This window comes from Pinus tabuliformis, chromosome X (genome assembly GCF_031772625.1).
Source record: "Pinus tabuliformis cultivar Carrire ecotype Pingquan chromosome X, CPIR1, whole genome shotgun sequence".
Classification (NCBI taxonomy): domain Eukaryota; kingdom Viridiplantae; phylum Streptophyta; class Pinopsida; order Pinales; family Pinaceae; genus Pinus; species Pinus tabuliformis.
In genome coordinates, this window is record NC_142308.1 from 247967400 (window position 1) to 247983420 (window position 16021).

General features: G+C 40.5%; 1 protein-coding gene across 2 annotated transcripts in view; it reads left to right on the forward strand.

Annotated features, from left to right (window-relative positions):
* LOC149139306 (uncharacterized) overlaps positions 1-16021 on the forward strand; it is a 105797-nt gene that overhangs the window by 82954 nt on the left and 6822 nt on the right. For both annotated transcript variants that reach the window (XM_089452332.1, XM_089452333.1), the window contains 5 exons: positions 8336-8524; positions 9581-9673; positions 9814-9996; positions 10143-10239; positions 10369-10554. In XM_089452332.1, the coding sequence (XP_089308458.1) occupies positions 8336-8524; positions 9581-9673; positions 9814-9996; positions 10143-10239; positions 10369-10554 (748 nt within the window). The remainder of the gene's footprint in view (positions 1-8335; positions 8525-9580; positions 9674-9813; positions 9997-10142; positions 10240-10368; positions 10555-16021) is intronic.

A 16021-nucleotide genomic window follows, 5' to 3' on the forward strand; every position in this document is an offset into this window, starting at 1 on the left:
ATATTGCTGTATTTTTTAAGTCTTGTCGTATTTACCAAAAATTTCCAATATTTTTCCCAATGTCGCTGATAAGGTGCTTTCTAGAACCTTGGCAATATATTCATTGACACAATGTTTACAACATTGTTTTTGATTGTTCTAGATCCTTGGGGTGTGAGAGACAACTCCATCACATGCCTGTAATAGACCATTATTATCAAAATTGGACAAAAATTGGTGGAATCGGTTGGTTTGACCCCAGACAAGTCCAATCCGAGGTCTGGAATTGGAAATGGCCGATTCAATATTGAACTGATCGGTTCGGTAACAAATCTACTGGTTTTGTACTAAAGAGGTCGGTTCTGATCAATGTGACCAAAGATGTTCCAAACAATTTAAGAAAAAAAACAAATTTTTGAGTGGGGCAGTGTAATATTCAAGCCTAGGGCCTTACTATTGCTATGCAATTAATGGTAATGTTAAATTCTTGAAGTAAAAGTGATTACTTAATTCCTTAAAATTACCATTAATTGACTTAGGATGTTTGCGAGTGGTTCTGACCTTCTTGGATTTCATATGGAGAAAGTAGAATTTTAGATCCCAACCAAAATCCAATAGACAACAATTTTTCTGATTTCAGGATTGGGGGGATTGCAATGTTTCCATTGGATTCACTTGTCATATACAAGAGTATGGAACTAGCATTGAGCACAAGCCCTCTATGTACATTGTACATTGATGTAAGTGGCATTGATTTTTAATCTCCAATGTCATGACTAGTAAAAATTTAACAAAATCTTGACTTGATATCTTAAAGCTTTTTCTATCTTATTTTAATGCTTAAAGGGTGATAATAATGACAAAGATCCCAATATAGGCAACGGTTTTGATTATATGTAGGTATTTGGTGTAGCATAATTTTTTTGGATGCTAGAGGCCATCTAGGTCATATTTGTTGATATATTTTTGGTTCAAAAATGGATTGCACTCGGTGCTCTTTTGGTTATATGAACCCTTACATGCTATATAAATGAGAACTTTTGTATATAAATGGTTTGGATTCATAGCGATGCACATGAACATCTATGTATTTCTTTAAAATTTGAATATTTTATGTATTTTTAGTCAACTGGTTTTTTGGTCTGGTTTTTTTATCAGTCCCAGTCTGATTCTAACCTGTTCCCAGTTCGGGGTTCTACTAGTTTGGTCAACGGTTCGGTTTTGATAACATTGTAAATAGAATAACACTGGTCTCAATAATGCTTGGATCCAGTTGATACGATCTATCAGATATTGCATTCAATCCTCTATCTGGTGATGTGCAATCAACATGTTCTGTACACTCTAATGCTATGTTACTGGATTCATGAGGCACAAGGGTTGGATCCTCAAATTTGATATGGATTTGGATCTAGATCCATTGGGATCCGCTCAGGATTCACACGAACAAAAAATTGTACAATTGACATATGTCAACGTTAGCCGAAGTCACTGCATTCTCTGAATTTCATTCATAAAATTTGAAATTTAATGCATATGAAGATGCACTGCATAAATTCGGTGTTGGTTGGCCATTACATTTGTGTGCTGTAGTACGCTAATAAATTCAGTGACAGTGGTACTGGAATACACCATCGTGCCTCCATTGAAAGCACTAATTGTCGTGCTGTAATTTTTAATTTGATTTGTTGAAATATGTTGTCTGTCATGCTGGAATGCGTGTAATTTGTAATGTGCCCTTGCGCCTCAATCCAATGCTGTTAGTTTTTGTAGCATTGGATGTATTCTAGTCTTGAAATTTTGTGGAGAGGCTGGAATGCACGAGATCTCCAAAACCCAGAAATTGTTTCTGGAAGTTTTGCTTAGAAATGACTTAATTAGATTATTAGTTAGTTTTTAAATATTTTCTAAGTCTAAACTTAGGGAATATAACTAGTTGATCATAATTAATTAAGCTAAGGTGTGAGAGCTCTAGAAACTCACACGGATCGACTTGAAGTTAATCCTAGCCATCGACTAAGATCTAATCTTGGTCGTGGAAGTCTCAACTGAGGATTATAAGGAGTCGTCGATGGGGCTTGGAGAAATCACTTGAGCAGTTCGATTTCATGAGCAGATCAATTTCCAAAGTAGCAACAGTCAGTTGCTGGAGAGAGAGCCAGTGAGATCGAAGCAGTGAGAGAGAGGCAAAGATAGTGAAGTTAGAGGAAGGATTCCAGTTGCGGTGAGTGCATTTGCAAAGAGGCAAGTGAGCCACAGTGAGGCTGACACAGAGTAGCGCAGTAGCCTCTAGAGCCAATTTCGAAACTGTTGGGGAAAATCGAGTTTCAGTGCCAGAAGCTGGGCGAAGGTTTCAGAGGCCAGGAGAGACATTTTCCTAGACAGCAGCTGACCATATGGTTTGAGGAGAAGCTGGTTCGAGCTAAGTGCAGAAGTGACTACGCTAGGGAGCCCAAATTTGCCTGTGGAGTGAGGAAATTCCTCACTAGATTTTTCTTGCTAGTTTTTCTCTGTAGGATTGCCAGTTTCGGCATCCAGTTGTACTCAGATTATTTCACTGCTGCATAATAATAAAACCCTTAGCTGTTGCACTGATTTTCCCAAGTTGGGTTTTTCCAGGGACATTGGTCCAAAAATAACTGTCATTTTATGTGTGTGTGCTAGTATTTCTTCCAGTGTTTATTTCTTCCGCAGTTTATTTGTGTAGGTTGCAGTGTGATTGATTTAGTATTTGCTGTAGCAAACAGTAAATAAATTGTTAAAAATTAATTTAACAATTAGGAGAATTATTTCCAGTTGCTGCAATAGGATTTGAGTTTCTGAATTTTCACATGGTATTAGAGCTCAAATAATCATCTGAAGAGCTTAGTAGCGAAGGAAGAGGGAGTTTTGCTGTTCAGTGAGGGCAACAGATCGAAACCCCAGAGGCTGCGCAGTCACCTTGGCCAAGAGGCAGAATTTCTTGAGGAGATTCAAATTTTTAGAGTGTAATTAGAAAAGTTTGATCTCTCTAGATTGAGGGATTCCAGAGGCAGAGGGAGTAGGCCAGTATTTTCACAGAGCAGATCTCTAACTAAACACAGTAGTTTTGCAGCAGTTTGCTAGAGTAAAACTAACGTTGGGTGGAAGAAGAGCACACGTTGGGGGAAATTTTTTCCTAAGGGAACTTCTAGCCTTAAGAAGTTCGATTTCCCTTGCAGATCAACAATCGTTGTGTGCAGAGTTTCTCACTTCAGAAGGGAGTGCGAATAGCTGAGCAACAACTAAGGAGAAGGGAAGAGGAAATTTTCGACATTGTTTGAGATGGCCACTGGTGGACTTCGAGATCAGGACAGGTTGGATGGTGCTTCCAACTATGTCATCTAGAAGGCAATGATGTCCTTCCTTCTGGATGAATATGGCCTGAAACCTTTCATAGATGCAATGATAGCTATCCCCACAAATGCAGATCAACTGTAGGAGACCAAAAAGGAGATGGTGTGGGTGAAGAGGTTGATCCTTGCGGGTGTTCGGGATCACATTGTTTCACGTGTAGCTGCCAAAGGGACTGCCAGAGAAATGTGGGAGGCTCTCACCACGCTGTACCAGGGCATTTCCGAGCAGCGGAAGATGTACTTAGAGGAGAAGCTGAGATGCACCATGATGCAGAAAGGGGAACGTATAAACCCCTTCCTCACCAGGATTCCGGAGATCTGGGACCATCTTGCAGTTGTTGGGGCAACACCTCAACCCACAAAGCTAGTGTGATTGGCACTCAATGGTGTCTCCGAGGAGTGGTAGGTATTTGTCCAAAGTATCTTGGGCAGAGACACCTTTGCCAAGGTTGGACAGGATGGTCGATTTGCAGTAGGAGGAGTTGAGACGAGACCTGGTAAAGAGCTCCAATAGTGGCAGCAGCAGCGGATTGAAGCAGGTGAAGGAGGAGGAGAATGTGGCCCTCTCATCGAAGGGTCCCAATCTGGGACAGGGGGAGCAGTGGAAGAAGGACCTATCAAAGGTCAAGTGCTTTAGATGTGATGAGCTTGGTCACTATAGTGACTGGTGTTCTCTCGAGTCTCAGGAAGAAAGACAAGGAGGAGAAGAAAGACCAATAGGTAGCATCAACAGAGATCGATGGATTGTCCTCCAGGCTGGAGGAAGACTTCGCCATGTTCGCTGATATACCTCCAGGAGTGAGGTGGGGAGATTTGGTACTGTAGACCCAGAGCGCTAGTGCCTTGCTATGGGAGCCCATAGTGTTCAGTAGCAGAATGGATTGGTGGCAGTTGATGTAGTCATATGCCAGAGTGACAGATGCAAGGTCTTGTAGCAGTGAGATGCTGGGGAGCATAGTGCAGAGTTGGTAGCAGTGTAGTTGGCATAGTGTAGAGTCAGCAACAACACAGATTCTTCAGTGACAGTGTAGATACTAGCAACAGTCAGGGACTCGGGTGACAAATACATCATACTGATCACAATTGATTCAATATTTAGGATACTTTTTAGTTGCAGATGTTGCAGTTGCAGCAACAACAAATGGAGAGGGAGTTGCAATGCAGATGCAGTGTTGGCAGCAGTTCAGCTAGGCCAACAGCAACACAGATGCAACATATATCAGACTTGTGCAGTAGTTGGTGGGCAGTAGCAACTAGACATCTACATCGTAACAAGAGATGATGCAGAGATAGGGTGTTGCTACAGGGGGCAACAACACTAGAACACATTCCTCACTAAGAGGGAGTGTTAGTTTTTGTAGCATTAGATGTGTTCTAGCCTTGAAATTTTGTGGAGAGGTTAGAATGCATGAGATCTCTAAAACCCAAAAATCGTTTCTGGAAATTCCGCCTAGAAATGACTTAATTAGATTATTAGTCAGTTTTTAAATATTTCCTAAGTCTAAACATGGGGAATTTGACTAATTAATCATAATTAACTAAGTTAAGGTGTGAATGTTCTAGAAACTCACACAGATCGACTTCAAGTTAATCCTAGCCATCAATTAAGATCTAATCTTGGCCGTTGAAGTCTCAACAGAGGATTATAAGAAGAAGTCGATGGGGCTTGGAGAAATCACTTGAGCAGTTCAATTTCATGAGGAAATCAATTTCCAGAGTAGCAGCAATCAGTGGTCGGAGAGAGAGCCGGTGAGATCGAAGCAGTGAGAGGCGTAGGGACAGCGAGGCTGACGCAGAGCAACGCAGTAGCCTCTAGAGGCAATTTCAAAACTACTAGGGAAAATTGAGTTTCAGTGTCAGAAGCTGGGCGGAAGTTCCGGAGGCCACGAGAGACATTTTCCCAAACACAGCTGACCAGACGGCTTGAGGAGATGCTGGTTCGAGCTGAGTGCAGAAGTGACTACGCTAGGGTGACGTGGTAGCTGCGCAAAGCCAGTTTGGATGACTCGATTTGAGCTGAGGTCAGAGCCCGGATTTTCCTCTTAAGTGAGGAAATTCTTCACTAGATTTTTCTTGCCAGTTTTTCTCTGTAGGATTGCTAGTTTCGGCATCTAGTTGTACTCAGATTATTTCATGCTGCATAATAATAAAACCCTCAGCTGCTGCACCGGTTTTCCCAAGTTAGGGTTTTCTGGGGACATTGGTCCAAAAATAACTATCATTTTATGTGTGTTTGCTAGTATTTCTTCGAACGTTTATTTCTTCCGCAATATATTTGTGTAGGTTGCAGTGTGATCGATATAGTATTTGCTGTAGCAAATAATAAATAAATTGGTAAAATAATAATTTAACAATTACAATAATTATTTCCAGTTGCTGCAATAGGATTCGGGTTTACGAATTTTCACAAACGCGCCCTTGGTTTAACATCGTGCTGCCATGTGCGCTCCGGCCTTGACCCACAATGGTCCAATGCATGCACTAGATCGATATATTAATTAAATCACCCAGCATATTATGACCACAACGATTTTTAAAACAGATAAGTTTACTAAATTATGAGATAATGTAATTAATTTCATATATATATATATATTATTTTGAATAAAATAATATTATTATTATATAAATAAAGGTTGTATGAAATTTGATATACATGAAATTTATTATAAAAAATATATATTATAAAAATTATATAATATATTGAGATAATAGATATAGATATTTGTATATTTTTTTATTTTAAAAAACTATAAAAATATATTTATACTATTTCTGCTTGCCGTTTCTTTGCTGTATCTGGATCCTGGTTTAAAAAAAAAATGGCGAATCTGCATCCGTATCTGAATCCACATCCTGCGCATCGTGGTACTGGTAACTTAGCTCTAATGTTTACAAAATGGTTTAATGAAGTGTTTTCCTTTTGGTGTTGAGCCAATTTTAAAACAGTTATCAGATTGCAATTTTAGCAGAGAAATGGAATTTCACCATGGAAGATTGTCTGGAGGACATTTTTATTAGGGAAAATTTGAAAAATGAGTTTGGGGAGAGCCTTAAAAGATGACTCACTAGAGAAATAACATGTTCTAGAGGTTGGTTTTGCTAGATTACATCAAAAATAATTAGTGTCTGTTCAGAGAAACGCATCTGAAATGCTTCAGATGCTGTATGTGCCTAATAAAGGTATAATTATGACAATATAATTAATCAGTGATATAATATAATTAACTAAATGTCATGGTTATCTGTTGCACAAACTCAGTAAGGGCTATGATGGACGCTAATATTGACTTCTAACTTGCTTTATCTAATCATTATTGGTTGCTTGATATTCTATTTTCACACATACATCTTCTGACAGTCTACCTGCATGATAATTGGGGGAGTGCAAGTGGTCCACTTCATAAGTGGGCTGTAACAACCTTTGGGTCTGCTTGAAATGTGCTTGGTCAATTGTCAAAGAATTTTAAGCAAGTTTTTTTTTTATAAGTAACATCTCACATCAAACAAATTTTCCCATATTTTGCTGTACCTTAAATCTTCGTAGAGTACCTTTATGATTTTTTTGTCATATCTCTTGTACCTCTCCTACCTGGTAGGATTTAGCTTCTCTGTTAAGATGGATGGGAAATTGCGTAAAACTAGTAAGAGCCAGGAGCTGGAATACTAGAGGACTTGAGTAATATGCAACACTGATTGTAGATTTTACAATAAGGCTGTTGAGATTCTATGTTCAATTTAGTCACCTTTCTGAATGTATTGGTAAGGTTTGCTTGTCAATGGACTCAACTTTGACCAAGGACAAACAGTTGACTTTCCAGTGCCCATCCCTCATTGTGACCTGACAGATTTTATTGAAGAAGGATAAGCATTTTATTAAATTGAATTTTCTGGTTTGCTATCCCTGGAATTCGGTTGGGCAGTCTTTGTTGAAATTGCGATTTTGGATTAATGCGATAACTGTTTTTAATCCATAGATTATACAAGGTTAACATCTGATATCAGTGATTCCATAAATCCAAAATGATTCTTGCTGGGTTTCAGGCCAACAATGCCATTTTCTTCTTATGTTATTTTGAATGGCCTGGAAAGGACCATTTCATCGCGTGTTTAGTCTACTGTGATTTGTTTGATTAGAAAGAAGTTTGGTGTTCGATGATCTGTTAATACTGATCCTTGCTATTGCATGAAGTTTGAACTTTCTCAAGTTAAAGACTTTCAGGAATCATTATGTTAAATTGATCTGTGCTACAACAATATCTAGACTCTATTAGTATTTAAGATCTTCTCCTTTTGACTCTTGGCTGTCTCCAATGATAATTTTGGCACTGGCTAGAGTTAACAGTTTTCTTAATTCTTATTAGTGCCTTTTTTTGGAAAACTTTCTGTGTTCTGTCATCTCTTGCGTTGATGTGTCAAATTGATCTAGGCTATAACAATATTAGGAATCTGTTTAGTGTTTTAAATGATGATAGTTTTGACTCTTGCCTTTATGCCTCTACTTTAGCCACTTCTGTTGACTTTCTCCTCTTTTGGATGAAACTGTCAAGCTGGTATCTGTAACAAATCAGAGAGATATAAACAGGAGAAGAATTTAAATGAATGTGTAATGCAATGGGTTAAGTTATTTAGCAAACCAGTTTTGCTCTTTTTTTTTGTTTTGTTTTGTTTCTCTTTTGACATATTTAGCAATCAGTGGGGCAGTGTTCTGGCCTTATTGAATTGCTCCAGAGAGTTTTCATTCTAATAGCTGGGGTGCATACATTGAATGTTGTAACATAAGGTCAGTCGCTGTTTCTAAGAAAGAGATAATGTTCAATGCTTATTTCTTGATGATTGTGATGCACATCTTTGCATACTCTTTTAGAGATTTGTTTGCAAAACTGGCAGTATTAGCATCAGGATTTGAGGGAATTCATTTAGATGTTAGAAGTTCCAGATTGAGGGTTTTAATTATTTGTCTATTTTGGGAGCTTGTACAGGTTTTTGCATTTGGCTCAGTACCGCTAAAAACATATCTTCCTGATGGTGATGTTGACCTAACCACGATCAGCAATTATCAAAACATTGAGGATAAATGGGCAAATGATGTGCGTGTTGTCCTTGAAGGAGAAGAGCACAACAAGCTTGCTGAATTCAGGGTGAAAGAAGTTCAGTACATCCATGCTGAGGTCAGGTTCTTATGCTTTCTATCTTTTATTTTTTCTCTATATTGTGGCAGGTGACACATTTGTTAAATTTGTCTATGATGTGTTTGTAACATTAAGTCATACCCTAAATGAATGCTCAAGGTTATTTCTTTATGCCTCGTTTTTTGCATTTGAGGACTTAATGATAAGCCTGACAGATGCTTTTCGCCCCAATTTTTTTATTTTCTCACAGCAACACACACTAATATGCATGTTCTATTTTGCATATTTTCTCATGCCTGTAGGGGTAGGGTTTGTCTCTCTTCAGGGTATGCACCAGTGAACTAACAAGCTTGCCCTCCCCTTTTGGGTATGGGTTGGGTTTGGCCTCTCTTTATGGGGGAAGGTTATTCGGAGAATATTTTGGGGCACTGGGATAACCATATGGAGATAGTGATTGTAAATTCAAGGAGCCAGAATGAACATCCCATGCCATCGTGACAAGTGCCTAATTTGAGTCCTGAGTTCTGCCAACTCAAAACCAAAGTCAAAATCATATATTGTTTGAGGTTCTTGCTAGTTTTATTCAATTTGTCTAGTTAGCAAATTTATGCGAATGATGATTTAATTAACCTGTTTTTAGGTTTAAATCCTCCTGGGAAGTGCAGAGGCCAGGTCCATATTAAAACTTAGAGTATTGCAGCATGACCACTTCAATGTCATCTATCACTCATCGTAAATATTTTGGACTAACTGCATTAAAAGATTGATATATAAATCACAATAGAAATGTACTCAGTATATTTGATGATGAAACCATTTGATTTAGAAAATCAGATTGAAACTAAAACCATGCTATTTGAGAAAACGTATGTAATGGTCGCTCTCTCATTATGAGACTGAGCACTGAGATGCTCAGTTCTCCTTTAATGCTCATTTCCCATGTTCTGTGCAAAATCTTCTCTCCTATGCTTAACATCTTTTTGTAGTTGGTCTACATTGTACTCAACAATGAGGTGGCACTCACCTGAGCCTATACCATGCTGATATTATAGTTTCAGTACCAAAGATTGACATTGATTTTCTTTTTGGCAACAGGTCAAACTTGTGAAATGCCTAGTTGGAAATATTGTAGTAGATATCTCCTTTAATCAGCTTGGTGGTCTGTGTACACTTTGCTTCCTTGAGAAGGTAAACTGCATTTAGACTCAATTTGTAATTGTGTTTAAGTCAGACTATATATAAGAACGCTTGCTGTGCCTAGTTGCATTTACTTTGTTAGAATACAAAGAAGGTAATTTAATTGATGGGGGAGGCTACTGCATTTTCAGGTTGATCAGCTGATTGGCAAAGACCATTTATTCAAGCGTAGTATTATACTGGTTAAAGCATGGTGTTATTATGAAAGTCGAATACTTGGTGCACACCATGGTCTTATTTCTACATATGCTTTGGAAACTTTGGTCTTGTATATATTCCATCTTTTTCATGCATCATTGCATGGTCCATTGGAGGTTGGTGTATGTTTAATTGCCAAACAAGTTCCTTTTATAAGGAAAAGAGAAATATTCATCTCTTGAAAATTTATTCAAATCTGGTAGTATAGATAATTATAGATCGATCAAATTTAAATTTTACTGAAGGAGTGTTCACTGGACAGGTTTTATACAGGTTTCTGGATTATTTCAGCAAGTTTGATTGGGATAATTATTGTCTCAGTTTGCAGGGCCCTGTAGCCATCAATCCTGATAATAATGGTAGGCAATATACTTTTAATTCTCTTCATGTTATTTGAATTGCTGGTTCCATATACTTTTAGTTCCTTGCTTTTTCATTCTTTTAGTAGCACATATATTTGATGATAATTTTTTCCCTGATTGTCACAGCTGAACCACCTGAAACAGATGGAGGTGACCTGCTACTTAGCAAGAAATTCTTGAAGGAGTGCACTGATCGGTTTTCTTTTCCTCCCAAGGGCCATGATAATCAAAATCGATCATTGACCTTCAAGAATTTGAATATAATTGATCCCTTGCGAGAAAATAATAATCTAGGCCGTAGTGTGAGCAAAGGTATAGTCTACTTGTGGGTGTTTCAATTCATGTTGATGTCATTGCATATTATATGCTTTATATATGAATATATGCTTCAGTAGGCCTAATTGTAATATTCCAAATTGAAAATTTACAGCAAATAACGGAAACATGTACAAGGAACATTAACCATAAACAAATACCACACACAAGGAACATTAACCATAAACAAATACCACACACGCATATCAACATACCAGGAAAATAAAGCAGAAAAGTTGAGCCATTTTATTAATCTCGAAAATGATGATTTCAATGAGTAATGACAATGGAACCTGGGCTTGCTACTGCAAACTATGCGGAACCCAGGTGAGAGTGTAATGGCCCAAGTGTAGGAATGACTCTCCCAAGAGATCTGCGCTCTGCCCAGAATTCCTGCTAGCTGCTGATGGAAAGGAGCAGGAGAAACTGCTCTGAAGGGTGCTCAGAATGAGATGTAACTGGCTAAGCGACCTCCTCGCAAGAGCCCCAGAAAAACCCAAGAATATTTCATGAACCCAAGTGGTGGAAATGGTCCTATGGTGAACTGCGCCCTCTAATAATTTCTGCTGCTGGCTACTTGATGGAACTAGAAATACTCTCCTCAAAACTGCTCAGAAAATTCTGCAAAATTAAGCCTAGCCGCCTCTCACCAAACCCACAAAAACCCAGAAAGGGTTTGAGTTGAATCCAAAATGCCCCGGTGACCCCAAGAAGTGTGTGTGGCTCCAACTGGCTAGCTGAACGTGCTGTAGGAAGGAATCTGTTGTGGAATGGGTCAAATCACTGCTGAAAATTTCCCTCCAACCCAGTGTTCAAAACATTGTGGAAAAATTGCGATAACATTGCCACATTGCTATTTTGTCTGGTCGCTGATTTTATCGACTGAAAAAATCGGGAAAAGAATTGTAAACCCTGCCATAAAATTTGTTAAAATTGCAAAAAATTTAGCTTTAAGTTACTTTTTTTTATCTATTTAATTTTCTGTTATTTTTTTTTTTGTATTTTTTAAGTTTTATTGATGTCTGCCAATTTTTGTTGATATTTTCCTGATTTTTGTTTTTATTTTTGGACTTTTGCCAATTTTATCTTGATGCCGATTTCAGCAACATTGCTCCAACCCACTGCAAATCGCTGCACCAGGTCTCCTTATTTCTCCTTGCCCAACTCCCACAAAAATTCCCTGCACTCTATGGCTGTGCAGTAGATGTCCAGTGATCCCTGCGCAAGCCTAGATTTTGAACAATTCGGTCCTCCAAAATGCAACATTCGCCCTTCCAATGAAAAAATTCTTGCAAAATCTCCGGCCCAATCTCCACTTCTTGCTGTCTTCTCTCAACCCATGAATATCATGCATAATACCAAGAGGAAACTCACCCTTCCAATGGATAAATTCCTTCTAAATCTCCAGTCCAATCTCCACTTCTGGATGGCTTCTCTCGAGTCTCAACCCATGAATCCTCCTTCTGCGCTGTAGGAAAAACACACCCAAACTGATGAATGCTATGCAAATTATCTCCTCAAACACCCAGAACATACTCCCTCTTACTCTCCTAGGGTGACACTCGAAGTTCACCGAAGGTAGAGGTGGAATTCTGGTTTGGGAATTCCTTGTGCTAAACAAAACTGTTTGACTTGGTTAAACATCTCAAGAAAGCTTGTGTTCTGAAGTAAAGTTGTCAAAAGATCCGAAATGGAGGCCTCCTTGCCTTATTTATAGAAGCTGGTCCTCTCTCCCTTGGTGGACCCCATTTTCCACTAACTCACACCCCTTTCTTCTCTCTCTCCTTCCACAAGTGTAAATTATCTCTAGAGGTCGAATTGCCTCCTTTTTGTGGTCCCCACATTCCACCAAGGTTGTAATTTCTCCTATTCTCCTAAGTCCTCATGTCTCCCATATCAAAATTGCCTCCAATGCCCGAATTGCAAAATTGTGCTATGATTAGCACCACCCCAAGAATCTCTGTTGACCTCCTCAGATGAAAAATCAAAATTAGGGATATTACAATCCTCCCCGCCAAAGATTACTTGTCCTCGAGCAATGCTCGAACAAGTGATCTCCCTAATTGCTGGCCTAAACTGTCACTGCAAGGAATATTGGGGTCCCAATTGTGCCACTGAGCCACCCTTGATTCTATCATAAAGGAGTCCCCCAATACTAGGGACCCAAGTCATCCCACTCATTATGAAGCACCCCTCCCTCCATGTGCGGACCCAAGGTGTATGGGCGAGAGAGTCTTGTGACCTATTGTTGATAAGCAGAGCACCTCGATGTTGCCAAGCCCCTATCAACTCCTCAGAAAGTTGTTTTGCTGGAAAATCAATCTTGGGTACCTCAAGAAGGAACTCCTGAGGGTACACCAAAGTCTCATAAAATAGATACCTCGTCTCGACGAGTCAATCATGACCAACACTTGCCGGTCATATAGCCACCCAAGTGAAGCATTATCCGATATCAACTAGTCCCTAGGAAGTGAAGTGTTTGTTGATGAACAAAGTCCCAATGGTAGATTTGGGTGACCTCCCCCTGTGAGAAGCCACTGTTCCCAATTTGTAACCCAAACTGCCTAGCCTTGCAACTCCTCGGTCCCAAACTAATCTCGAAGTGAGCCCACCAAGTGGATGTTGCATCGATTTGGTCATAACTGCGACCCTCTCATGCTCCTGTAGAGTCATCCATTTCAGTTTTCCTTCGCCACAAATCCAATAAGGGGCAACTCTATTGTGCGAAGGTCTATCTTGCTAGTGCACCTCGACATGGTCACAATCTACCATTCCATGTCCAAGCTTTTGTCGAAACAATAGTGAGAAACACCTTCCTTGACTTGTAGTGAGCATCCTGACGATCCTCGACTTGTTATCCGAAGGAAGATGCAATCTTGTCTATATCATCCCCATGATCCTCCCCAAACAAGTTAGTTTGCTAATCCAATGGATCCCTATATCCCACAGCCAAATTGGAATCCCATCACTCCCAATTCCTGTTGCCTACCACCGAGTAGTGCCAATGGCTGCCAGGAACCACACGTGCCAATTGTCCTCCCATACTAGTGTAGTGTCCTGAGTCATCAACGAATCACTAGGGGGTGAATTGCTCTCAGTGCAAGTTGAACCCCAATGGAAGACCTATATGATCTTTCCCTGTAGAAACCAACTCATCCCCGAAGGTGACTGAATTGCCAAGTCTTGAGATGCCGAGATCCCGTGCTAATCACAAAAAGAAACTGCCATGCTGACGCTGCGACTCTCCGGTCATAATCGACTGTCGATCATGCTCATACTGCGCCTCCTCTTGTAAGTCTCAGCCACCATATAGGTAATGATCGAAGCTATGCCTAACCTGTGAGGACAACTAAGCAATGCCGAAGCCTCCCGAGTCCCACCCCTTGGCTAGCGTCGATCCTAAGCAATAATAGGGAACACCTGTCTTGCCACATGGTGAAAATCTTTGTGACCTCCCATGTGTTAACCCAAGAATGAGCTAGATCACTCTCTATCAAGATCTTGCTCATCTCGAAGTAGAGTGATCCACTTATCAACTGAACCCCTGGATCCCATAGCGAAATCTACGACGACATACTACTACAATTGTTGGGATCCATCCATGCCTCGTCTTTGATCCCTGCGAGTGCCGAGTATAGTCTCCATATATCATGGAGCAATCTGGTGTGTACCCCACGACCTTGCTCCTTCCTGGTCACACGACGAACTCTACCATCCCATCTTCGGATGGTGTACCCAAAAAATTGCTAGGAGCCTACATGCCCTCCTGTAGAAAAAGTATATCATCCCTTGTGTTGCATGCTCTTGCAATGCTTCAGAATATCCTTGCCAAAGGTGTGTCATATAGATCCCCATAATCATCTCCTCAAGTGGGGACTCAGGGGCAAAGCATACACTACCTCTGCAGTAGACCATGTCATTCCTGTGCCTGCACGTGCCAACTCGTGCATAGTCTGTCTGCCCCAACAACAAAACACCTCTCCTGTCCATGATACTTTGTGTCACATCCAACTAACTCAGGTGAGCCTCTTGTGTCTTGTTGCTCGTGATGAGGGCATTAAGGGACAACAACTAGCTCCTTTGTGACTGTATGCAAGTCCCTATGGGTATACTCAAGAGGTGCTTCATCGTTGCATATCTCTATACACCACAAAATTGGCAACTAGGGCCAAACTCCATGTGGGTCAACTTATTAATGGAAGCTGATATTTTTCATGGATCTCTGTCATCGAGAGGTGTAGGATTGATCTAAAGATCATCCGATTCCGATAAGTATTCATGGAGATATGAATTTATTTGTGTTATGGGACAGTTCGTCAAGGTCGGCCAACAACCAAATAAACCCCACTCGTGCTCAACGTTTTAGTATAAATAGAGGTGGCCTTCAAGTCATTTCAACACACTTGGGATCTCTTCCTCTCTACTTGTCTTTGGGTTTTAGTAGGAGGAGAGATCCTAAGGGATAATGCTGCCCTAATCTAGAGGGCAGAACTCGAAACAGCGGGGAATGTTGACGCAGAGGGCAGAAGCCGGAATTGCTAGGAAAGCTGACGCAGAAGGCATAAGCCGGAACTGCTGGGAACAACCGGAATTATCAGGAATTGTTGGAACAACCGGGAAGCTGACGCAGAGGGCATAAGCCGGAACTGCCGGGAAGCCGATGCAGGGGGCAGAAGCAGGAACTGCCCGGAATAGCTGGAACTGTCAGAACAGCTGGGAAGTTGACACAGAGGGCAAAAGTCGGAACTGCTGGAACAGCGGGGAAAGTTGACACAGAGGGCAGAAGGCGGAATTGTCGGAATTGCCGGGAACATTGACACAGAGGGCAGAAGCCGGAATTGTCGGGAACGCTGACTTAGAGGGCAGAAGCCGGAACTGCCGAGAATAGTCGGAATTGCCGGGAATAGCCAAAATTGGTGGGAATAGCCAGAACTGCTGGGGATAGCCGGAACTGCCGGAATGTTTATCCCAGGTTTTAGCTGGAGCATCTGTCTCTGAAGGAGAGCAGCATGCAAGGGACACGCATGTATTGGTACAACTAGAATGCAAGGGACAACTAGCATGCAACAAGAAGCATGCTAAGGACAACAAGCATGCTAGATAACAAGCATGCTAAGGACAACAAGCATGCTAGGGACTACAAGCAAGCAAGGTGCAATCAACACATAGGTCAGTATGGCAACATGGTGCAGCAATGGCACATAATGCAGTACAGTGATGGGTACAATCATGATTAATGAAGCATGATGAGATGCAGCATAGTGATGATGGGTGCAACATGGTGCAGCACGGTGAGGTGCATCATGATGACAAAATGCATCACAACAATAGGTGAAGGAGTCACCTTGGAGAATCAGTTGAAGTACCATGTCTTCAATTGATCTCATGTATCATCTTATTAGAGATGATCTATGCTCTTATCTAGATAAGTCAAAGTGTTGACTTCTGTTGTAAATGTACTATC